Source organism: Oenanthe melanoleuca, chromosome 1, assembly GCF_029582105.1.
Source record: "Oenanthe melanoleuca isolate GR-GAL-2019-014 chromosome 1, OMel1.0, whole genome shotgun sequence".
Lineage (NCBI taxonomy): Eukaryota > Metazoa > Chordata > Aves > Passeriformes > Muscicapidae > Oenanthe > Oenanthe melanoleuca.
Genome location: NC_079333.1, coordinates 1,831,887 through 1,857,598, shown reverse-complemented (window position 1 = coordinate 1,857,598; position 25,712 = coordinate 1,831,887). Strand labels below are relative to the sequence as shown.

Here is a 25,712-nt window from a genome sequence, read left to right as displayed (position 1 = left end):
CCATGGTCCTCCAGGGAAGCCACCTGTGGAAAATCAACAAAAGCTGCTGCTGCACTGACCAAAGTCTCCTTTTCTGCCAGTGTTTGCTCTGCCCTGGCCCTGGGCTCTGGGTTCAGCACCTTTGGTGCTACAGCCATGGTGCTTCTCATTTGCCGTGAGGGATCAGAGGCATGCTGAGGAAAACCACTGCAACAAAGAGAACTATAAAAAGCCAAGTTATATAAAATAAAGTTCCTTTGCTCTCTGTCTGTTGTGGAAGATTGTCATGGAAACATTTTTTTTTTTTCGGAGAATAAATTCGTTTTCTGTGAATAATGTCCACAGAGCTGAGGGAGAGAGCGTATTATTTATATATAAAATCTTTATTGGAGACACCTTTTTGCTGGCTCCTGACAGTTGTAAATGTTTTATCTGCTGTGCTTTAAACCACTACAAAGGAGGGTATTACCTGGGCCTCAAAAGCAGTGGCTCACAGGGACTGGGTTGTTGGTTTTTCTCTTCCTTAAAGCCAGAGAGCTGTATTGGTGTGAAATCAGGGGCACTTAGCCTGCCACAACTCCAGTTCTGCATAAGACAGCTAAAATGTGAAACAGGGGCTGTTTAATGGGAAACATATCCCAGAGCCAGGAAGATGGGAAGCTGCTGGAGGAATGTCATTGGTATCACCCCTCTGCTTCTGCTTCCCCACTGGTAACCTGAGCCCTCCATCCATCTCCCTGCCACAGGGCAAGCTCTCAGCAGCCTTAGGAGGGCAAGTTAGGGCTTATTTTCCTCGAGGAAAGGCTTCCCTGCTAGCTGCTCATACCTTGAGTTTAGAGCTGTCCTCCAGTGTTTTGGCATGTCAGTCTCACCTTAGAATGGGGGTCCCTTTTGTGGAAAAGCAGGGAGGTTTTGGAAAGCTGTGCTGGATGGATATCCTGCACTTTGTCAATGGCAAGGCAAGCCCATCTGTCCCAGGCACTCAGAGACAAGACTGTGCCTTGCAGGAAATGTCTCTGGCCTGGAGGCTGGTTTTGACAGGCTCTGCAAGGATTCCTTTTGGAACCTTTTAGTGCATCCTCGTGTCTGTCTGTGCCTGGCTTTCTGCCACCACTACTTCCATCAGTCTCTGCATAATCTCTCTTGACTTGTGCAGATATCCTTAGAGGCCAGGGAGGTAAAAATGTGCTGCTCTCCCTCATGGCTGCAGTTACCATTAATTAGCTGACCAGGGGTTGCTGGAATTGATTTCTTTCTGCCAAAGGCAAGACAGATCCCCAGCATGACCCACTCCAGATAAGCCATAAACCAAGTTCCTTCCCAGGGATGAGGCTGTCCTGTGCTCCTGCCTCCCAGGCAGTCTCTGACCCCGTGGCATCTGTGCCTGGTACAAATGTACAAATGCTGCTGCTCTGGACATGCAGAACCAAGGAAAAAAAAAATATTTTATGGTTTTGGTTTTTTTTCAGAGTAGCTGGGTAAGGGGCATTGTGTCACCCCAGTTGCCTCCAAACCATCTCCTCTGGTCCCTGAGCTGTAAAAGTCTGGCTGTTGCAGGTGCCAGGGATGCTGACAGGTCAGGATAGTAGAGGTCCAGGGAAGGACAGTCACACTTGCCTGTGGAACATGGCACAAAGTTCTCCATAAATATGAGGTAACAGACATGTTGAAGAGGAATAGCTTGAGTTTCCCCAATTTACCTTTTGGGATGTTAATTTTAATTTTATTCAAGAGCTTTCTCTTATCAGAAATCTTACCCTCGTGTAGGTGCTTGCAGAAAATCATTGAGTCAGTGCTTAGCATTCTCTTAATTAAGTGTTTGGAGCTTCAGTGAGCTGCTACAACAAACAGTTCTTGGACCTCAGACTGCTCTGAAGCTCTTTTCAAAACTTCAACTCTTTCCAAAACTTCAATACAATTTTTTAATTACTGGCACCAGAACTGGGTACAGCAATCTAATAATAGTCCCCAGTGCCTTGGACAGGTGTAATTAATACCTTTCCTTACTTTACCAAATACATCCTGCTTATGCTTTTAGGGATTATGTTTAAGTTGGCTGTGGCATCAAGAGGCCTTATGCTCATTTTGCTTATCTAAAGCCCTCCTGAATACCTTTCTACACTGCTGGGTGCTGTCATGTTTGGGCTGGAGGGAATTGGCAGGATTGTTTTTATCCCCTGGCAATGGGATTCTTTCCCTTCAGGCTAGCAGGAACCCAAAGTACATGAGTGAGTGAATGTACTCAGAGCTACTTTCTGGTCTGGAAGAGTTTATGTTTCTCCAGGGGCTGATTTCAAGCTTTCCTGGCTGTGTCTAGCCTGCCAGCAGAGCCAGTGGCCTTCTGCCTGCTGAGACATTTATCCTGGACTCATCTGAGCAGCTGGCTTTGTGTGTTGCTACACCCCAAACTCTTGGCTTGTGCTGTCAGGCTCAGAAGAAAAAAAAAACCTTAGCAGCAGTGACCCCTCCCTACCTTTTCTGATTGCTGATTTTACTACAATTCCCTTTTCTTCAGTGATTTATTTCTTAAGATATTGGAACTTGCTATAAAAAACCTGCATTCCTTCACTTGCTAAGCTCTAACAGTTAGAGAAAAGAATAAACTCTACCCAGGGAATGAAAATTGGCATTTTCTAATCCTTGGTTGTGATGAACAACTTGTTCTGTGCCTGGCTGGGTGATTGCCCAAAACGAGATGCCCTGGAAGGGGTTGATTTTGGGACTGTGCTGACAATTGTGCAGGCTTCAGAGTTAGGTCTGTTTAATGTGACTTGAATTGGCCACCCAAAATCACCAGCTGCTTTTGAAAACAGAGCTCAGATTTTTGTGGTGAGAGCAGTGGTAAATACAAAGCAAGCTGCAAGTGAAGCCAGACAGCTATGGCTGGAAATAAGGGAGGAAAGAAACTGAATTTATTGCTGCACTGGGCAAAGCAAAGAGAAAAAACTGGAGATAGATTTGCAGTACCAATGGCTGCAAAATATCTCCGTGGTCTGGCTCTTTGTCTCATTGTCCTGGCTAAGCTTACACTGGACAGTGAAGGTTTGTGGTGTGGGTGCAGAAGTCCAAGTCTCAGGCCTTTTCTTTGCCCTGAGCTGCAGCTCTGAATGCTCAGGATGCTCCAGGATGGTGCTGGGAGTGAAAGCTGCTGCCTGGCTGGGCACCATGTCAGGCAGGTATGCCAGAAGTAGACTCTGGGGAAAAAAATAAAAAAAAAAATAAAAAAGCAGGGGTTGTCCCTCCAGCAGTGAAATGGTCCCTCCAATAGCTGAAGTTGCTTCTCTTGTGCTCCATTGGTCTCCTGGCCAAATCCCACAGCTCTTGCTGGATTCTTTTTCAAACCAGTTTCCTCTCAGTTCAGCTGAAGCTCCCTTTGGCAGCAGCCAGCAGGAGCTGCCTCCCTCTTAGACTGAGAATTTGCTGAAGGAAACAGCCCAAGTGCTTGGCTGAGTGGGGAAAGCTCTCTAAAAGTCCTCGAAATGTCACACCCTGGTTTTGCAAGATCACATGCTGTCCCCTGTTCTCTGCAGAGTTAAACATGTCAGAACATTGTTTGCAGAGCTGGGGTCACTGCAGTGGAAGTGTTCCTGCAGTTGTTCTTGCAGCCCCTGACCTGGGCATTGCTCAGGACCTCTTGGCTTTGGCTCCTGGAGCACTGAGTGAAGCAGCTCTGCTGCAGAACATCCAGCTTGGGAGCTAAACTGACCTCTGGGCCAGCAAATGTCTCCAGCAACACAACCTGCTGAGCTGGGGCTGTTCCAAGTGTCCCTGGCAGGTTCTAGACAGCTGGCAGGAGGGATGGGCATGACTTGGGGTTCTGCTCGCTGAGCACCTGCAGCAGCAGAACCTCCTTGGCTTGTTGGCAGGTGTGGGAAGCTGGTTCCTCCTGCAGGGACACAGGGATGGGATGGGGCATTCCTGGGATGAGTGTCACCCCCTTCCCTGCCTGTGGCAATTCCATACTGCTTCCAACGGGGATGCAGAATGTGTCTTCTCTGGTGGCAGCACTTCTCCAGGCGACATTTGGTCCTTTAAACTGTTCCTTCTCAGGTTTATTTTTTTCCTTGGGGGCCTTGCTGCCAGTGTTTTTGTGCAGTTTGGTGCCAGTCAGCTTCAGCCTCCCCCGCCTCTCTCTCTCTGAGATCCACAGCCCTCCCCAGGCAGAGCTGGCACCCGTGTGCTGGGACACGTGTGGGTGTCTGGGTGAGCACACGTGTGTGCTGGGGCTGCAGCTGCTCTGCTCTGCATCCTCTCCTGCCAGGGAGGCAGAGGGGCTGGCCCTGCCCTCACCTGTGTGTGCTGCAGCCCAGCCTGCGTGGTTATAGTGTGGTGCTGGAGAGAAGCAATTGCTCATATGATGTGTCACACCATAACCTTCAGGAAAGTAATTCATTCCAGCAGTGTAATTCTAGGACTCAGGAACCAAAAATATGGGCTATTACTCATCTTTGTATCTCATAAAGCAGAATAACCTAAACCATTTATCTGTTTACCCAGCAGAGGTTTAGCCAAAATCAGAATGTCAAGAGCCGCTGTTGCTACATATTGAGAGTAATTACTTGCTTTATCATTTATTTTTTTTATTTCTGTGCCAGTATGGGCCAGGAACTCAAGTCAGGAGATAGGCATGATGCAGAAACAAAGAGCCCCTACTTGAAGCTTGGGAGAGCAGAGCTGAGTAATTGGCATGTCTTGAGTAGGCTGTGAAAGCTCGAATGTGTTTGTTTGATGACTACCCAACATCTACAGGATTTTCTCCACCAAATGCTTTTTCCTTCTGCATGAATGAAATTTCCAGGTGCATGCACATGCATCTACACTGCACAGGAGGCTCTGTGTGTTCAATGTGTCTTAACACATTTGGTCCTCACTTGCCTTGGTCTGCCTCTGGATGAGCTCAAAATCAGGGATGTTTAGCTAAGTCAGCCCTGGGGTAGCTCCATGCAGAGTTTGATCCCTAGAACAGGGTGTTGCTGAACAAATCTGCTGTTTCCACCTTGGTCAGCTCTGTCAGCTGTGCAGGGGGATCTCTTGGACCTGATGGAAAGGGTCTGGGAGGGGAAAAGGTCACTCACAGCTGGGCTGAATCCCACTTTGCTGCGATTGGTGGGATGCATGGTGAGGTACCTGACAAAATTAAGGAAAAAGTTTGTCCTTAAAGCCTAGAAAGCTAATTCTTTCTATGGGGATAGTGGAAAAATCTTCCAGTGGTCACATGGCTCTGTCTTCTGGGTTCAGAGGGTTGTTCCACCTCTAGAGCTGAGCTCAGGCTGGGCAGCACATGTGGACATGTCTAATGTGCTCTTTTCTGCCAGTGAATTCAGGGTGACTTACCAACATGAATAATAGATTGCTGCTTTGTGCTCTTACCACTCCATGTTTTGTACCTTGCAGCTGTGATAAATACCAGCTTTTAATTTTATTTTTTCTTTAACTTTTGCAGAGATGGTGTTGAGCTGGCAATGTGGAGTGTGTTATCTCATGTTTCTGTAACCTGTGAATTTGTTTGTCCTCACCAGAGTAACTCCTGTGGTTTGCTGTCTAAATACTCCATGCAAGCCTCTGTGCTCAGTTCCATCTCATTAGATGAAAGAATGTACTAATTTAAGTCAGTTTCCTTGGTGAATCACCTGAGGCTCTCAGAAATGGTGAAATTAAGCTCTGATTTACCTGTAGTTTTATCTGATGACTAAATGATGTCTCTTTCATGTGAGCAGTTCAGGAATGTAGCTCCCAGGAGTTTATGGTCCTGATGGTGCTCTGAGTTCACCCAGGCAGCTCTGGTGTGTGGTGTTCAGCCTTATCTCTTAATCAGGGCTGTGTCATCAGAATCATCTTTCCCTGGCAGGAATGTTTTCCCCAATAACACACTCAGCAGAATTGGCTCCTGGCTGTTAGCACACACTAGGAAGCCCCAATTCCTGCAGTTTTACCCTTCCATTCCAAGGCATTTGTGTCAAAGGGGAGGGAAGCCTGAACATTTCCAGGCATCCAGGGGCAGCCACAGCTGCTCTGGGCACCCTGTGCCAGGATCTGCCACCCTCACAGCCAGGAATTCCTTCCCAATGTCCATCCAACTCTGCCCTCTGGCAGTTTGAAGCCATTCCCCTTGCCCACTTCCTCCAAGCTCTTGTCCCAAGTCCCTCTCCAGCTCCCAAGAGAGAGAAAAAGCAGAAAAAAAAATGTGCCAGGAGAGTGGTACCAAAATAATTTTGTTTTTCATAGTATGTTTTTATGCAAATCACACAGAGCCAACACTTGACTATGGTTTAAGAAAATTGTAATGAAAGGATATCATCTCCAGTCGTGTATTCAAAGCCAGGAAAAGCCAAAAACGAGAGTTAAAAGTTGTAAACAGCAGCCTGAGTAAACAGCTGTGATAAATCGTTAAGTGTGTCAAGTGTTTGTGGGTGGTTAGTGGGACTGTCCCCTCTCTTTGTCACTGATTTCCTTGCAGTAATTTTTGGCTGTCATTGTACAGGGAAAGAGAGGATGGACGAGTCAGTGGGGCTGTGAGAGCAGCTCCTCCTCTGACCTTCAGCTGTGCCCGAAGCCTTGGTGCACCAGCTGACATCCTTCTGGCTTCTGCTTTTCTTAGTGGCTGTTTACACAGGGTTAGAGACACAGATCATCAGTGTGACAGCTCACACCCCCCTCTCCCATTCTCCTTAGGTGGCAGTGAAGGTCATAGACAAGAAAAGAGCCAAGAAGGACACCTATGTCACCAAGAACCTGCGGAGGGAAGGGCAGATCCAGCAAATGATCCGCCACCCCAACATTGCCCAGCTGCTGGACATCCTGGAAACAGAGAACAGCTACTACCTGGTCATGGAGCTGTGCCCTGGGGGCAACCTGATGCACAAGATCTACGAGAAGAAGAGGCTGGAGGAGCACGAAGCCCGCAAATACATCCGGCAGCTGATCCTGGCCGTGGAGCACCTGCACCGGGCAGGAGTGGTGCACAGGTAGTCTGGGGAGCTGGTCTCAGCTCCTCTGAGTGCTGCTTGTCTCTATTTCCTTGTGGAAACGTGTCCTGAGAGCTCTCTGGCTGCTCCCTGTGGTGTTTGGTGCTCTTGGCTTGGGCATAGGCTGTGGCAGCTGCAGGTGAGCTGTGCTGGCTCCAGGCCAGGGCTGGGCTCCCTGATCCCCATGGATCCCAGCTTGGATACCCTGTTGTTCTGTGTCAGTAAAGACAAGGTACAGTCCAAAAGTAGGGCCCTTTCACTGCAAGCCCTGTTTTGCCTCTTGGGAGCTGTGCACCAACACAAGCTAGTGGATCATTTCACTATTTCTTTGAGAAGGTGGCTGTGCCACCTTCACTGGTGGAGGTGCAGCAGTGTGGGGGGAGAGCTGATTTGCCCAAAGCCTGGCAGTAGCAGAGCTGGGACAAAGCCTCAGTGGGACCACTGAAATCCCTGCATTCTGCTTCCCTGCTCGTAGCTTTTGTTGCATCACCTCAGCAGGGCCTCAAAGGATGGAGAGAGCCAGGGCTGCTGCAATGAATCACCTCATTTCTTTAGGACCTTCATCCACAGAATCACAGGAAATGCTGAGTTGGAAGGGATCATCCAGCCCAGCTCCTGACCATGCACAGGGCACCCCAAAAATCCCACCCTGTGCCTGGGAGCATTTCCCAGCCACTCCTTGAGCTCTGTGCATGAGCAGGACGTGCATCTCCTGGCAGAGGATGCTGTGGAGTTAGGAGATCACCTGGGCTCTGGGGCAAACAGCTCAGCACAGAGAAGGCTGATGAATGCCAGTGCAGGTGGAGATGGCACATGTGGCTGCCTGTCCCTTTACCTTTCTCCTCTTCTGTGCTCTCAGCTGCCATGGAGACAGGAGGATGGTGGGCTGGCTGGACCTTGGGAGCCAGCATCTCTCCTCTCTTGTTCCAAGGTGTATTTATAGGGTGTTGTGCTAAGAAGGAGGCTCTGCTTTCTAAATTTGGGCCAGCTGGTGTTAAGTCTGGACTCCCACACAGTTCCCAAGTGATGCTGAGCAGGTTTGTGTAGGCCCCATCCTTGGGTTCTGTGGGCACTGTTGGAGCCAGACAAGTGAATTCTGAGGATCTGGGTCTGCATCTCCTTGCCTCCCCTGGGTGTGCAGGAGGCAGGGAGCTGCTCCTGCAGCTGTGCCCAGCTGTGTGCTGAGCTGCCACCACTCAGTGAAACCCCTTGTGCTCTGCAAGCTGCTTTTTGTGTCCCAGGTCTGTGTTCCCTGTGGTCCATCAGGGATAACTGCTGTGTGCACAGTTACACCTGAGCTACATTTCAGGTACCACTGCAGTATAAATATTTGAGCATCCACTAGGTTCCCTATCAGCCTCAAAACTGCTGATCTCTTTAAATTATTAACCCCACAGTTTGAGGCAGGGGCAAGGAAGAAGTTTACTTACTGCTTTCAGGGATCAGTTGATACCCAGTATTTAGAGAGAGAGATCAAGGAAATAAATCAAACTTCTGAGATGGGCAGAGGAAAACAAGGCAGGAACAGATTAACATGTTTAGCTTTTAACAGCAGGACTGGGTCAGCAGCAGCAATTCTTCTCCCTGTAAAATCTACCTTCTGCACAGTGGCCAAGGTACTTCCAGGGGCTGGCAGGGCTTGGCTTTGGTTCCTGTCTTTTCCAGAGAGGACTCAAACCCACATTTGGTACAAAAATAGCTTGTTCCCTAAGCACAAACTGGAATCAGCAGGCTGTGGTGGTGAGAAGGAGGCAAGGCTTGGGGAGAGCCTGAGTTTCTGTGTGCATCCTGAGTCTCTGTGTGCATCCTGAGTTTCTGTGCATCCTGAATTTCTGTGTGCATCCTGAGTCTGTGTGCATCCTGAGTTTCTGTGTGCATCCTGAGTCTGTGTGCATCCTGAGTCTCTCTGTGCATCCTGAGTCTCTCTGTGCATCCTGAGTTTCTATGTTCATCCTGAGTCTCTGTGTGCATCCTGAGTGAGTTTCTGTGTGCATCCTGAGTCTGTGTGCATCCTGAGTCTCTCTGTGCATCCTGAGTCTGTGTGCATCCTGAGTTTCTGTGTGCATCCTGAGTCTCTGTGTGTGCATCCTGAGTTTCTGTGTGCATCCTGAGTGAGTTTCTGTGTGCATCCTGAGTCTCTGTGTGCATCCTGAGTTTCTGTGCATCCTGAGTTTCTGTGTGCATCCTGAGTCTGTGTGCATCCTGAGTCTGTGTGTGCATCCTGAGTTTCTGTGTGCATCCTGAGTTTCTGTGTGCATCCTGAGTCTGTGTGCATCCTGAGTCTGTGTGCATCCTGAGTTTCTGTGTGCATCCTGAGTCTGTGTGCATCCTGAGTTTCTGTGTGCATTCTGAGTTTCTGTGTGCATTCTGAGTGAGTTTCTGTGTGCATCCTGAGTCTGTGTGCATCCTGAGTTTCTGTGTGCATCCTGAGTCTGTGTGCATCCTGAGTCTGTGTGCATCCTGAGTCTCTCTGTGCATCCTGAGTCTGTGTGCATCCTGAATTTCTGTGTGCATCCTGAGTCTCTGTGTGCATCCTGAGTTTCTATGTTCATCCTGAGTCTCTGTGTGCATCCTGAGTGAGTTTCTGTGTGCATCCTGAGTCTGTGTGCATCCTGAGTCTGTGTGCATCCTGAGTCTCTCTGTGCATCCTGAGTCTCTCTGTGCATCCTGAGTTTCTGTGTGCATCCTGAGTTTCTGTGTGCATCCTGAGTCTCTGTGTGCATCCTGAGTGAGTTTCTGTGTGCATCCTGAGTTTCTGTGTGCATCCTGAGTCTGTGTGCATCCTGAGTCTGTGTGCATTCTGAGTTTCTGTGTGCATCCTGAGTCTGTGTGTGCATCCTGAGTTTCTGTGTGCATTCTGAGTTTCTGTGTGCATTCTGAGTGAGTTTCTGTGTGCATCCTGAGCTTCCCTGTGGATGCTGCAGGTTTGGCTCTCCCCTCCCCTCCCTGCTGCCCTGTGCCCTTATCATAGCTCCAGAGGCTGTGGGAGGAGGCAGCAGCCCTGAGAACAGCCCTGAGAGCAGTGTGGCAGTGCTGGGCTGCCTCTGGAGCTGAGTTCTGTCTGTCCAGCCCCTGGTGTGGAGTTAATCCCTACCCCACATCCACCCTCCCTGGTCTCAGATCACTGAGCTGCTTCTTGGGAGGCTTCCACCAGCTGAATGAGCTGGTCTAATTCTGCCTGAAGTGATAAAACTGGACAGAATCACAGGCAGCATGTCTGCAAACATTTCCTCTGGTTAACCCATTGGATGCATTGTCTTCTTCTGCAAGCAAAGAGTGTGGAGCAGTGCAGAGATGCAGGAAAAGCCTGGTGCTGTCATTTGGATTTATTCCCCTGGATCTCTCTGAGCAAGTGAGGGAGAAGAATTAACAATTACCTCAGGAGTTGTCCTTCAGCATCCTGGGCCTCTGACAGTGGCAGCTCTAAAAACAGGCTACTCAATCAGCTACTGAGAGAGGGAAAAAATAGTGCAGGAGGCTGATTCATTCTCTGCCTGGCTGCAATGGCAATGCTCTGTTGTTGTTGTTGTTGTTATTTTTAAAGCAGGTAAAAATACCAGCCCTTCCATTTCAGTGCGTGGTGATCCGGGGGTGTTGGAGTTTTGCCACGTGTGGAACAAACTGCAGCATCCCCAGCCAGAAAAGGGGCTGCTGCCTGTCCCTCCAAATGCTTCCCATGGAGTGGGGAGGGCCCTGGGAAGCTTTTTTAAATTGCTTATTTTATTGCAAACCAGCAAACAAAAAAATCACAGGTTTTTTTCTGTATTATTTGGGGAATTGTGTGGATGGCTTGCCCTGGATGAAAAACCCCAGATGGAATAAGTTGCATGAAATTTGCTTGTTATTTGATGAGCATTACTCAGAAAGCTGCAGGGCTTGCAATCCAGGCCTGGCATGGCAGAAAAGCACTCAGATCACTGGTCTTTGGACAAGAGCAGGGACCCTGGATTCAGTGGAAATGCTTTTGTTAAGAGGCACTGATGTGTGAACAGCCTAAAATTAAAGAACTTCTAGAAACCTCATTTTTATTTAGAGGTGTAAAAATACCCCCAAACTCAAGTTTGGCTGTATAGATGTATTTTAAAATTCTAAATGTGTCATCTGCTGAGGTGGATAAAGTCTGCAAGTTGCAGAGTGCAGAAGCTGCTGCATCTTTGGTGAGGGGTGCCCAGGGTTCAGAGCTCCTCAGCTGCTCACTGAAAGCAAAATGCCACTATTCTATATTTAATTCCATGTTGTCATTTGGGTTTCTTTACCTCTATCAGGAGAGCTGGTTGGTTGCTGCTAAAAATATACTTGCAACAAGCTCAGCTGTGAATCAGGTAGGAATATTTATCTTTTCCTCTGACAGAGGAAAACAGAACCAAATGGCAGGATGGGGTGAAGCTTTCTCTTGGCAGAGGGTGTTTACACAGGTCCTCATGCTGTCAGAAAGCAGCATGAGCAATGAGCCCTCTGGGAGCACCAGGACAGCAGGGAAAATGAAGTGACAGCCTTGGTGCTTGCCACTGCATCCCACAGGAAATTCTCAACCCTTTTAAAGTCGTTTTAAGAAAATTCAGTGCCATTCAATGCAATTACTGTCAGGTTGTCAAAGGGAAGAATGGAGCAGTGCATTGGTAGCAAAGATGGCTTGCTGCATTCCCCTTTTTCTGCCCTCATGGCAGCAGACTCCTGCCTTCCACTGCCATTTGGTGGTCAGAAGCAGGTCAGGAGTTTGGAGGAGATGAGGCAACCCTGGTGTTTTGGGCAGAGTTTGGTGATGCCACACGATGCAGTTGCTTGGAGTGCCACAGGGCTCCCCATTTGGTACCTGCTGTTTGACATGTTGGCTTTGATAACTTCCAGCCTATTAATTTTAAGTGCCACTAGTCTGGCTGCTGATGCAATATTTATGACAGATCCTGCTCTACAGAACAAACTCTCCTTTGGCAGTGTGGGGCTGGTTCATCTTTCTACTTTAATTCAGATTTCAGAATTTCCTTTGGGCATTCTCACCTGGAGTGTTCTGGTGTAAACAAACTAAACATCATTTTAGTGAAGGCAAATGGACCAAACTCCTCTTTTACAGAGCCAGCCACATGGAATCCAGTGACAGAAGAATTGGGCTCCATAATACTTTTATATCAAACCCTTTGAAATGTATATTGATACACAAATGTGGTGATGCAGCCAAACCTCTGCAACCTTTCCAGCTCTTGCACAAGGCTTGAAAGTGGCCTTGAGAGTTGATAGTTAAGGAGTGATTTTCTGTGGTGCTGCTCTGATTAAAAATAAGATTCAGGAGAGAGCAGCCAACCAGTGCTGCTGTGCAGCTGCTGCTGGTAAAACCTTCTCTCTCATCCTTCCTCCCCCAGACCAGAAATAAAGTGTGAAATGCAAAATTTCCCTTTTGGAGCCTGCCAGGGCATGGAATAACCTGCTGTGGGAGCAGCTGATGGGGTCACTTGCTCCAGGGATTCACTCTGTCCCTCTCTGGAGCCACTGGAGCACGTGAGATTTTCCAGAGCGGCCCAAAGAGGTGAAATCAGCCCCATTGACAGCAGAACAAACTCCCAAGGAAACTTAGCCCATAAAGATGGTGTATTTCCAGATCCAGGGAATGCCAACTGTGTGCTGCCAGCTCCACAGGCTGAGGAGACAGAAATATCTGCTGGTTCTCCAGGCTGTGGGAATGCAGCCTGGCCTTCCCTGTGTGCCTCACTGTTCCTAGATTTCACTGACTTAGACACTCTCAGCACCAGGGAACTGATCCCTTAGGCAAAGGCAGCACTTCTTGTTCCTTTTGCATTTACTGCCTGGGAGTATTTTTAAATTTTTCAGCAGTGAATGCTGAGAATTTGCTTACAGGGGAAAACGCATAAATAATATTTTAATTCTGGATTGTTGGTTTTTTCTTTTGAGGAGCCATGACAGTAAAGGAACAAGATCAGATTTTGAGGGAAACTGAAAGTGTCCAGAGTTCATGCTTTGTTGCCGTGAAAAAAGAAACACCATTGCCCCTGAAAGTGTTTGGAGGCCTGCATTTCATGCACTGTATGATACAGGGTTTGGAACATTAAAGGCAAGTAAGACACTCAGTGAAAGCTGGTGAAGGGTCTGGAGCACAACCTTCAGCAGCTCAGATAAGCCTCTTTTGGTAAAAGATAATTGAAGTTTGTATTGGACAGAACTGACTTAATAAAGCATTTAGGATGTTTGTAGAAATGGATCCTAAAGCAGGTGTGCAACTGGGTTGTAGCAGCACAAAGAGGAATGTGGGACAGCCTGCTGTCCTGGCTCCTGGTATTGCTCCAGGAATCAGTGCTTTCCTGTTGGGCTGGACAAAAACCATGGTGCATATGGACCATTAGATCAGTTACCACTCACTGGCAAATCTGCTGGGAACAGACAGATGGGCAAACAGCTTTAACCAGGTTTGACTGCCCTCTGTGCTGAGGCAGTATTTACATTTCTATCTTTTTCCTCTGATGGCTTTAAAATTCCCTGTAATGTTTACCTTTTGTTTCTCTCTTTTTTGTTTTTTGTTTGTTTTTTTTTTTTTACCTTGAATCCTTTAAAATATCTTTTCTGGTGTTCATTAGCCCCCCTGTCACTCATGTTTTATTCTGGTTGCCTGGATGTCTTTTCTCCTTAACTTACAGCTCACCTCAGAGGGGCAGAATCCCCCTTTCACCTGCCTGTGCTGCTTTAGTGCAGAAAATCCCTCCTGTGTAGGTCCTTGTGGTCTCACTGGTGCAGTGAGGCTCTTCCTACCTGCAGGTGCTCCACTGCCTCAGGTTTGTTTGAAACTCAGCATGGGCATGGGATGAAATGAAGAGGAACATTTTGGAAAAGGCTCAGAGTCTTTCTTCCCTCCTTGTAGTACTTGGCTTGGTTTGGTTGGGTTACTTGTCTTATATTATTAAGCCTGATATCTGCATTTGTGATGGAGGTGTCTTCATCACTGCCTTTGCCTTACAAAGGCAAAATACCATGGATGTGACTGATTCCATAATTAGAGCTGATGGCTTTATTATCCAGATTTTTCTGAAGTGTGCTGGGAGAAGCATCACTGTCCCTCTGAGCTGTGGCTATCCCAGCATGCTGATTGTTACATTTCCTGTCTGGATGGGGACAAAAAATCCGTGTGAGAAGACTTAGCCAGCTGCTAAAAGTCGTGGAGGAGTTGTGCAGCAACCAAAATGATTTTTTTTTTCACGTGGTACTTAAAGCTCAGGCTGCACAGCTTGGGGTTTTGGGGGTGATTTTCTGAGTGGTTGGACAAACCATTGTCCCAAAACATACTTAAAATGTTTCCAGTTTGTAAGTTTTCTGTAAACTTCCAGTGCTTCAGAAACTTGAAGAGCCTGGTTAATTACAGGATGTACTGACAAGTGCTTGTAATGTCATTTTGTGCCTGAAGAATAGGTGGGAAGCAGAGTGTGAAAGCGCTGTTAATTTTGGGCAGGATGCATGGGGCTTTCTGCTTTCACTGTGGAACTGTGTGTGCTGCTTCCATTATACATTTGATTATATACAAGTCTTGTACATACACTGATGAGAGTGAGGCAAAGCTGCTTCATTATTTTGGAGACTCACTCAAAATATTTTCTTTCTTTCAGAGACTTGAAGATAGAAAATCTGTTGCTAGATGAAGACAACAATATCAAGCTTATTGGTATGAAACCAGTTTGGCAATTCCAGTAATTAAAATTGTTAGTTTTGTAAAAAGAGTTTCTGAGGCTTTATAATGTTCCATGTGACAACTGCTAATGTTGCTGCAGAGAGGAGCTGAGAGAGTATAGATAGCAATCAAGCTGTTCCTGACAGCATTTTGTGAAAAAAAATGATCCAAATAATTCAGATTTAACTGGGTATGGGAATAATCCTACACCTTAAACCCACATCTTTCATATTCAAATGGGGAGCTTGGTAAAGAATCTAAGAATTGACACCACAGAAGTGGTTTATTTTATTATCATGATAATTTCTTATTTGCTAGGGGCTGGATCCTGCCCCCATGAACATATGCTTCCACTGAAGTCAGTGGGAGTTGCACTCATTTTTAGCAGCTGGCAAAATGTGGTCCTATATTTATATTTGTTAAATTTGCTTCCAGCACCCAGGACAAAATTGGTTTAGAGGGCTGTTAAAGAATGAAAAAGATCAACGGTAGAGCCTTGATTGTATTTAGGTATCAGTTGTATGTGGTGCTTGATTCATTCAAGCTGTGCAGGCATTTTAAATTAATCATTGCTGGGGATAGTCTCTCCCTGCCTTGCATAGCTGCCATTAATGTTCATGTGGGCATTGAAAAGAAAATATTCCTTTCATAAAATAAATGCCAAACATCTGTTTATGTTTCTTCCCATGCCTACACTTTTGCCAACAGCAGTGTCTGTGGCTGCAGGCTTAAAAACTCAACTGGCTCTCCTCAAAAAGTTTTGTGGGCTGAAAAGTGGTGAAAACCACTTAACATTCAAACATCCAGGTCGAATGGACTTCATGCACTGTGATGTGTGAAGTACATGCATCTCCAAACAAATGAGGTGAAGATGATTAATGAAATCTAAAATACCCAGGTTTTACTTTGGGAATTCAGTTTTGGGAATGCTACCCCGGCTTCCAGCCATCACTCTGTAGCAAACCAACAGGCTGGGAAAATAATAGCAGGGAGAACTCTGTGTTACCTCAGCTAAGGGTCAGGAGGAGGCTGACAGGTGACCATGAATCATTCATCAGGACTGATGGATGCCACCCATTATCCTGATTGAGCAGATAAGCGACACCAGATGGTTTGCACCAACATCTGATGGATTTAAACAGCTCACATAACTTCCCTGTTGTTGGGTGTTTGACATCCAGACCAAGACCTTCCCAGGTGATACATGTACAATTAAAACTCAGTGCCAAAAAAAAAAAAAAAATGGCTCCAGGGCTGTTCCTGTGGTTGTGTTTGATTCTGCTGTGTGGAAAGGTCTCCTCGCAGTGGGTGGTGTGGGAAGAACAGAGAAAAGAGACAGTTTGATCTTCCACAGCCTCCATAAATTGTCCTCAGGTCTGCAGCCTGATGTTTAAGCAGAGCAGATTGCAGGCAGTGTGTATGCTAAAACAAAGCAATTAAATCCCACCACCCAACTGGGGTGTTGTAGCAAAAGAAAGGTTGCAGTGTTTTGTGTAGCCTGCCTTACTAGAAATGATCATTGTGTCATCACATAGTCCTTCCCAGGAAGGTTCTTCAGGAGTGAAGAACATGTTTTGAGGAATTAAAGTGCTGCTTTTCAGGACTTGGAGCTACAAAACCATCTCATGTTACCTGCTGTGGGGTGAGAGCTTGGTCTCCATGATTTGTACAGCAGTCAACACAGGAGTAGCTAATAAAAACAAAAATGTGGCTCTGGTAATAGCTGTGAAAGGAGGAACAGAAGGTGAAATGAAGATGGAAAATGTGACATTGAAGTCACTGCTTGTGAGACCTGGATGCCTTGAGCCCTCAGCTGCTCAGGGGCACCTTGGACTTGTTCCTCCCTTTGGCTACCAAGGTGCTTTAGAACCTGCTCTCAGATATTCCCCTTGGAAAAATTCCCCTTGAGAGGAATTACTCTTAGCAGTCTGTTAATCAAATTGAAGAGCATCAGGCTTGGAACTGTTGGAAGTCATTCACTCCTTGTCCACCAGCCCATGGGGTTGGTGTCTGATAAAGCCACTCACAGGCCACACAAAGTTCTTGGCATCCTGCAGGGACACCCAGCTCTGCAGGGACACCCAGCTCTGCTGGGCTCTGCAGGGCTCTGCTGGGCTCTGCTGGGCTCTGCTGGTCCTGCTGGGCTCTGCTGGTCCTGCTGGTCCAGGGGCTGCTGTTTGGCAGCCTTTTCTTTGCTCTGGCTGGCAGAGCCCCAGGGGTAGCTGTGCATCCAGAGCTTGCTGTGGAGTCCCTGGAGGCAGCAGCACGAGCAGTGGGGGTGGTGCAGCTCCCATTGGAAATATTTACTTGAGGATACCAAGTGTGGCCTTTGATCTGAATTGTGTATTTTGCTGGGCTTCTTGAAAGGGAGAGACAGGCAGGGGCAGGGAGGTTATCAGTGCTGGTGGTCACACTGTCCTCGTCAAGATCAGCAGTGCATCCTTGTAAAAATAATAAAAATCACACTGTCATCAGATGTGCTGACACAGTGTTAACAGCAATATTCTCATTTCCATGGCTATGACATCCCTGTCCCCAGCGTGCCTCTATTTGCACACATTCTGCATTTCAACAGGGCAGAAAAGGCATAGCAGCTGAATGAATGAGCTGAAGTGAATAAAGGGTTGACAACTGAAGCAAATAAGAGAATGAAAACCTCTTGTAGAGTATCCCTGCATTGATACTGATGAAGGGATGCTGATTGGCACCAGCACAGAGTACAGCCCTTGTATCCTGTGACTGTAGAACATGACAGTCAAGTAATTTGGAGCTGGTGTGACACAGCAGGGTAAGGCCAGGAATAATACTGCGTGGAGATATTATTTCTGGGAGTTTTTAGAAGTATTTTACAGTTGACAGAACTCATCTCAGGCCACAGCTAATGAGCACGTTAATTAAGTTAATGGATCCTGTGCAGTATTAGTGAAAGCTCCAGGGATGATTAAGCAGTGTCCAGAGATAATTGTTTTCCATCAGAGGCAGGGAAATCATCTTGATTCTCCCTCCAGTTTTGACAGTGTTCTCCAGGAAAGCCCCAGTGAGCCTCTTTAGCTGTGGAAGATGGTGATTCCTGTCTTCCAGTCCCTGTGATAATTGCATTTTTTTTGTAAGCATTTTTATATCTTTGCCTGGTTTAGTGAGGGAAGGAGGCTTATTATGTGTCTGGCCTGTCAGGGTGCTTCTAATACCCTGAAGACCTCCTCAAATTTCATCCAGATTTGATTTTCAGCAGAGTGAGAGCTAAAGGACAGGTCAGCACTGCAAGTCCAGTGCAAATGAGTGTGCAGGTGAGGAAAAGAGCCACAAATTAATGACTGAGAGAGGTTATTGAGGAATTAATCAGATGTTCTTAGTAGGGATGGTTTGCAGAGATTCACAGAATATTCTGAGTTGGAGAGGATCCACAAGGATCAATGAGTCCAGCTCTTAATAAATGGGATTTGTTGTTCCCTAAGCCCATCTCAGCCTGCAATCACACCTGCACTGAAGCAGACAGGAGGGAAATTTTGGGAGGCAATTTTTTGTTCTAAGGCTTTTCTCACTGTTTATGGAAACCTCTGGTTATTTAGCACCTCGTAGAACCAAATTGCATAAAATTTTTGCATGTGGATGAGTTGTTTTTTTCTCCTTAGGGAGTTCATTGCTTAGCTTTGGGAAAAAAATGTTCTTTCTTTTTAACTTGTGCTCTAGCACAGTTTGACTGTGTCTGTCTTTCATAACTCTGTCTCTGTGCCTTTCACAGACTTTGGATTGAGCAACTGTGCAGGAATCTTGGGTTATTCTGATCCCTTCAGCACCCAGTGTGGGAGCCCAGCATATGCAGCCCCTGAACTTCTGGCAAGGAAGAAATACGGTCCCAAAATAGACGTTTGGTCCATGTGAGTTCCTTTTGGAGTTCATAATTGGAAATGCAAAGAGCAGGGACATCTCAGCTGCATCAGGTGGCTCAGAGCCCCTTTCAGCCTGACCTGAAATGTTCTCAGAGATGGGGCATCAACCCTGTAGTAGCTGTCAGGCATTAAAGATGAAGTACAGTCTCCAAAACCTCAATTTTCCTTGTTCCTGATCGTTTGGGTTTCTTTTTCTGCCTGTTTTCTTTCAGTGGGGTGAACATGTATGCCATGCTGACTGGAACTTTGCCCTTTACTGTGGAGCCATTCAGCCTGAGAGCCTTATACCAAAAGATGGTGGACAAAGAAATGAACCCCTTTCCCACCCAGCTCTCCTCAGGTAATCCAGGGGGAATGTTGGGATCCAGTGGGGCAGAGCTGTTCCATGGAATTATGGATTGTGAGCCATGCTCCTGATGTGTTGTGCTAATTGGGAAAAGTTCCTTTTTCCATTTTGGCCTCTGAAAGACCTGCAGGGGTTGATGTAGCAGAATTCCTTTTGCTTTGGCTTCTGGAGAAGCACCAAGTTGTGCTGAATATGAGAGAAGGAGCAAATCTGTGAAATTCTGTGGAATTGCTTTTGTAGAGCAGTTGGTCAATTTTGCACATCCAGAAGATTCAGGCAGAGGATAAGGATGGATGAACAGATTATTTTGGAATAACAGATTCCTGGGTGTTATCATGACTGGGGTTGAGTGATAAACTGCCTCAAATGACCTCCCATTTATTATGGAATAATGACATGCACTCAGAGAGTTATTTTGGGACAGTTACCTGAGATAACCTTTGTGTGCTCACAAAATGCAAAATAGTTGATGTATTAGTATTAGAAATATTAATTCCTGCTTCAGAGCCATGTCACTAGGCAACAGAATCACTTTTCAGCTTGCAGCAAGGCCACTGTCAGCATTTGGAACAAGCTCTGTTTGGTAGCTGGCTTTTATTTTTTTCTGCCAGATTTGTTGTCCATGGAGAGCTTCTGTCTCCTTCCCTGGCAGCCTGCTTGCAAAGGGCTTTTGATAAAATTAAAAGATTGCAAATACAAAGAGGGGATGGAAGCCCTTGTTAGAGGGTGTAAATGGAAACCCTGGGGAGGTGAGTCACAAGGTGAATTCTCCAGGTGCAGATTTAGGGTTCCACCTTCCACCCTGCAGAAGGCCAGGCCCTGAGCAGCAGAAAAGATAACCCTGCTTTTGACAGGCTTTGTTTTGCTGCTTCATCCATCCTGCCACCTAACAGTGGAGATCAGGTTTTCTGTCTCTAGCAGCTGCAGCTCATTGACACTGTGGTCCCCAGGGAAGGCAGGATTTTGTTTATCCTGTGAGAGCTCCAGCAGCCTGGGCTTGCAGAGATGATGGCAAATTAATGGACTAGATTTAACCATGTTAACCTTTGCACAGAGGTGCCCATCAGTGCCTGACCCTTGTGAGCTCAGTGACATGGCACAGTGTGATTTAGGGTGACACTTATTCCTGGCTTTGGGTCACTGGGCAGAAACTCTGCTCTGGGAATTGTGGTGCTCCTTAACTCCTTGGGTTTATGGACCTTTTATTGTAGCCAGGTCGTCATTTCCTTAGATTTATCTACAAAGTTGAGAATTTTTACAGGAGTCTGTTTTACGTGTCCAGCACATTGTCTTTCAATATTTAATTTCCTGGTTACTGAACACACAGCCCCATAATGCAGGTAGCCAGTCTTATCACTGAGCAGGAAAACACTTCACTTGTGTGACCTAAAATGCAGGTGAGCACCTGAAACAACCTGGGCAGCAGAACAGGGACGTTTTGGAGTTGGTGTTTGATTTTCCCACTCAGGGACCTGTTTCTCATTAAGCCTCTTGAGCAGCAGCTATCTGGTTATTGATTTTAGTGAGCAGAGGTCAGGTGCTCAGGAAGTTGGTGTTCACCTTGCATATATTCCTTTTCCCTCGTGTTTGCTCCCTGGGGAAATAATTTTGCTGTCCACAGCTGTGTGGCTTAGCTGGAAAATCTTCGTGCCATCCCAGCTCAAATCAGCCAGGGTGCTGTTGCTGCTCTCTGTTACCCAGCTCTGGGAGCTTCCAGGGGGGAATCTTCACTCCAGGATTTGTTTCTCCCATCCTGAATCTGTTGATCTGTGGCACTTTACGAGCTTTGTTTAATTATTTTGCCTTTTGGTGAGGGTGGGGTGGAGAAGTAGAGTTTTTAAGGGGAGGTTGGGTGATCTGGAGATCATGGTGGTGATGAAGGAGGGAGTGTGGGTTTGGGGAGAGGGATTGCCCTGGCTCTGAGCCAGATGTGGGAGGTTTCTCACACAGACACGGGGGAAGCACTGGAGCGAGAGGGGATTAAATGGGAGAACAAGGGTTTGTTGTTTGCTGTAGTGGGGGTGAGGAAAGGGCACACCAGGCACACTGAGAGCAGCTGAGAGTTTGGGAACTTGGATGTAGGCTCTTCCTGCTGCTCCTGCAACATGGCTGCTGCAGGAGAAGAACAAAAAATACTGCAGAATATGCAAGTAAAACATCTCACATAAATCACTGGTTTGTGAAGAGAGAGATTAGGAAAATGCCTGGCTGAGCTGGTAAATACAGTGTAATAAGTCTCTGCTGCACATGTAAGCTTCTTGACACGGCCCTCTCTCCAGCTGAAACCTGATTTTTGCAGGATATTGCACATTGAGCTCAGGTTGTTGGGAGTTGGCACCTGTTGGGTCTAACGCTGATTTATTTAGGGAGAAACCCTCCCTCATCCTCCACACTCCCCTGGTGCACCAGCCCATCCTGTCCCATCCCACTGTTTTATTCTCCTTAAATTGCATGTAGGAGCTGTGAAATCTAGCCTTGATAATTGGAGGAATAATGAACCAGACCTAGACCCAGCTCAGAGGGGTTTTGCTTATGAGATTTCAGGCACATCACTTGATTTCTTTGCTCCTGATCATGTAAGAAGCACATGACTTAAAAACTGAGTGTTTTTGCAAGAAACTCGGGAGGAATGGTTGAATCCTTGAAAGTTGAAGGTTCAGAACAAGCAAAGCCTGTTAATTTTGCTGTACTCTTTTAATTTGGCTAAAGCCTTCTGCAGCTGATGGTAGGTTGGATGGAAGCCAGAGAATTTATCCTTATTATGTCAAAGTGAGCCCAATTTGCTGTGTCTTCCTTCCAAGGTCTGCATCCCTTCCCTGCCCTGCACTCACCCCTGGTCCATCTCCTCCTACTTTGAGCACAGTGATTTGTCTCTGACCTGGCTCCAGCCTCTTGCCCTCATGTGGGAGTTAAATGTTGGCTCACCTGCTCCAAAACCCCAAATGAGCTGTGAGACAAAAAGCACTTTCCCCCTCTCCTTTATAACTCTATAAATCACTGTGACTGTAAATCACTGTTTGTTTTAGTTACTAATCCCTGATCATTTTCTCAAGGACATTGGAGCAGACAGGAAGGAGAATGTTCCTTTTTAGTGTGCTCTTGTTCAGGCCACACACCTGCTGTGCAAGTCCTGAAGCAGATGACAGAGCTGTTGTTTGGGCTTTCTCCACAGCTGCCATCACCTTCCTGCGCTCTCTGCTGGAGCCAGACCCTGCCAAGAGACCAAACATCCAGCAAGCCCTGGCAAACCGCTGGCTCAACGAGAACTACCCTGGGAGAGCACCCCCCAATGTCACCTACCCCAACAGGTACAGCAGGGGAGGAGAGACCCTGCCAGGGAGCCTGTGCATTGCTTTGGCGTTCCAGTTCCACTGGTGTGACAGATCCTGGGAGCCCAAAATAAAGATTATTGAGATTGGCCCTTTGATTGAAGTGGCCAAGAGCAATGCCTTCAACTGGAAGCTGCAATTACAGTGCATTATTTGCAGGGTGGGCTGGGGTGCAGACCTTCTGGTGAATTTGCTGCAGGCTTGGGAATGGGGAGGTGTGACAGGCAGTTCTGATCTCCTCCTCCTTGGCCAGACAAAGCCAAGCTCCTTCTCCAGGAGAGCCTCTGCCTGTTTGTGAGGTGCTGTGGGTTAAGGGAATATGCAAACCATGTGAGAAAGGTCAGAGTTTAATGGTCCTGCTTTGTGGGTTGTTGCACCCTGCACCCTGCTGAACACGTGACAGAAAGCAGGCAGAGAACAAATCTCACCGTCAGTCAAACATCAGCCAGGGAAAAAGGAAAAAGGGAAGATACTCATGGTCCAGTTGGGTTAGAAATAACCTTGCTTGACTTCAAACTGTGTGGAGCTGCAGTCAGTGGAGAGAAATAAGGGCACTTTTTACATGAGATTCATCAGACTTCTCTCTGATTCTGCCTTCGGATGACTTTGTGCCCTGGAGATACCAGTTCCTCTCCAGTGACTGTAAATGAAGCCTCAGGCAGCTCACTTGGAATTACATGTCTGGATTTGATCAGATAAAACCTCCTTCCTGTATCAAAGCCCTCCAGCTGTGTCTCCTACACCTCCCAGCACCTGCAGGATTCACTGGCTCAAAGGCCAAGCAGCACTGAGGCACAGACAGCACCTTAAAACCTGATTTTGGTGCTTAAAACTCAATAGTGCTGCAGAATTTCTGTCCTGGCTTGGCTAAAAGGAGAGTCCCTGAGGGAAGATCATAACTTCCCCTCCTTCAGTTGCCAGGAACCAGATGTGGTGCCTTGACAGGGGGTGCAGGTGCCCCAGTTTAGCTGCAGACATTTCCCTTCCAGGGGCAGCACTTTGGAGAAGCTGTGACTGTGCCATTCCCTGACCTGAGCATGGATGGATGGATGGATGGATGGATGGATGGATGGATGGATGGATGGATGGATGGATTAAAATTAATATTACTTTTGTTTCATTGTTTGATATCCCAGGCTTTACCTACCTAGGCTCTGTCATACTGGAGCTTTATAAAGAGAATAATCTGCAAAGTTTTAAATATTTAAGGGCATGTCCTGGCTCCTTTTGGGCTTGTCCCAGAAAGTGCCACTAGAGCCAGCTTCCATGGAACTCCTCCAGTTTTTCCTTAGTGTGCAGATACAGATAAAGTGGGTGAAATAGTGTGTGAAAAAGCCACTGCTGAAATTGCAAATAATCAATTCCTCTCTTAGCTGACATAGAAGGAGTTGTGTTATGTTCTTGCAGTGCCCTTCCACTACTCTGGGGATAACATCCATTGTTCCCAAGACAGGAGCCTGGTAGGAAGGGGGGAGCATGGAGATAAGGTGGGAGAACAGCAGAAGCTGCATTTTCAGGAGAATATTTTCCCAAGCTTTTTGCAGGCTTGCTTTTGTTAAAGAGATTCCCTGAAGGCAAGCAAAAATTTCCCGTTTTGCTGAGCACTTCAAGTCAAAATTGCTTGAATTTCTTTTGCTGCCCAGATGTCTCAATGTGCAGTGGCCAAGATAAGTCTTGCTTTTGAACTTGTGGAAAAAAGACCCAACCCCAAGCATTCCTTAGGGGCAGAACAGTGTTCATAAGCACAAGGAACAAAGGGAATGAGTTATTTGAGATTTCCCAGACTGTGTTTGACATCTTGTCTGAGTCCTGCCTGTCAGAGCTGGGACAGGAGTGGGAAAGGTGGGGAGGGATCCCTTGGAAGGGGGAATCTTGCAAAATAAGATCCCTCTGATATTAGACTTGGTGCTAGGAGTGAAGAATATCCTCCAGAAACAGCTGGAACCCAGCATTTCTCTGGGGATGGATGGGTACCTCTGGGAAGCTGGCCAGCCCATTTAGAGGTCTAAATAGGAGCAGAGTTCTTTGGAAAAATCTGGTTTTAACTCAGACTGAGCCAGTGCTTTGGCATTTCCACAAGACCTCTGTGCTGCTTTTCCCTCAGCCTTGGCTGAGGCTGTTCCAGGCTTTATAGAGGAGAGAGACATAAACATGGCTTGTACTTGTGACAGGGGGGTAACAGCAGCATTGCCATTCTGAGCTGCAGGAATAATCCAGTACATCCTCTTTCTCCAGCAGGAAATTAATTCCCTGGCTAATTAGTGCCTGGATACTGTGCAGCAGGTAAAGGGGTGAACTCAGAACAGTGCTGTTGATTACAGGAAAGGGGGATTTTCAGAGAGCCAGATCTGGGTTGGATTTTAACCTCTTTTCCTTCAAAACCAGCTCATTTGGTGATTTCCAGGTGTAGGGTAGCAAATGGCCTGAGCATCACGGTGGCATTTCCCACCAGGGATGGGCACAGTGGCAGAGTCCTGTTCATCCAGCTGCCAGGTTCTGTCCTTTCCCTGCAGAAGGGAAGGATCCCCCCAGTTCCTGAGCCCTTGGGGCTGCCTCTTGGTGCTGTGCCACGGAGAGGGCAGCCCTGCCATCCTGCTGTGGCTCTCCCTGTGCAGGATCCACCTGGAGGACCTGAGCCAGAGCGTGCTGCTGCACATGACTGAGAAGCTGGGCTACAAGAACAGCGATGTCATCAACACCGTGCTGTCCAACAGGGCCAGCCACACCCTGGCCATCTACTTCCTGCTCAACAAGAAGCTGGAGCGCTACCTGGCCAGCCTCAGGGTGAGCACTGCTGCATGGCCAGGCACACAGGGGCTCCCCTGGCCTGCCCTGCTGCCATTTCACCTCACAGAATCACAGAGTGTCCCAGGGGTCCTCCCCTGTGACGTGCTGTATCCCTGGGCTGAGAGATTTGTGTAGTTTGGAGTAACAATAACACAGTTTAATAAGTCAGGATATCAAGAAGAAGCTTAAGAGCTCTTAAAATTATTTAGCTTTTAAGTGAAAACTCAGCTGAAAGCTCTACACAATCCTTGGGCCTTCCAATTTGACAACATCTTAGTTGTTTTCCTTCCCTCGGTCCTTTCCACATTAGTGATGATGCCACCAATGATATTTAAATTGTAATGGACCAAATCCATCGTCTCTGTAAGGTGATGCTCCCCTGCTGAATGCCAGTAGTGGGTACAGAACATTAAGCAGTAATTAAACATTAGTTTTCTCTAATTATCTTACATATTTTGTTCTTCTGTGCTTTTCTCTCCACAGAAGGCTGAAGGCCAGGACAGTATTTGCCACAAGAACCAGCTATACCAGATAGAAAAATACAAGGCAAATAAAGACTCCTATGAGGTAAAGCTCACCAAAGCTTGTTGAGGTGCTTTGAAAGCAGATTGAATTTGAGCATCCTTGGTGATTGTGATTAAAGTGATGGGTTTGGGACCTGTGGAGAAAAGGACCTGTGGTCTTGCCTGTGCAGGACAAATAACTCCCTTTATTTCTTTCCAAAGAAACAAATAGTAACCCCCTAGAGAG

The 25,712-nt window shown here is 47.0% G+C and overlaps 1 protein-coding gene across 2 annotated transcripts in view; it reads left to right on the top strand.

The window, feature by feature from the left end:
* Nucleotides 1-25,712, top strand: part of HUNK (hormonally up-regulated Neu-associated kinase) — a 41,694-nt gene that overhangs the window by 7,167 nt on the left and 8,815 nt on the right. For both annotated transcript variants that reach the window (XM_056500341.1, XM_056500330.1), the window contains exons 2-8: nt 6,652-6,944; nt 14,549-14,604; nt 18,353-18,488; nt 18,713-18,840; nt 22,019-22,154; nt 24,791-24,959; nt 25,446-25,529. In XM_056500341.1, coding sequence (XP_056356316.1) covers nt 6,652-6,944; nt 14,549-14,604; nt 18,353-18,488; nt 18,713-18,840; nt 22,019-22,154; nt 24,791-24,959; nt 25,446-25,529 — 1,002 coding nt within the window. The remainder of the gene's footprint in view (nt 1-6,651; nt 6,945-14,548; nt 14,605-18,352; nt 18,489-18,712; nt 18,841-22,018; nt 22,155-24,790; nt 24,960-25,445; nt 25,530-25,712) is intronic.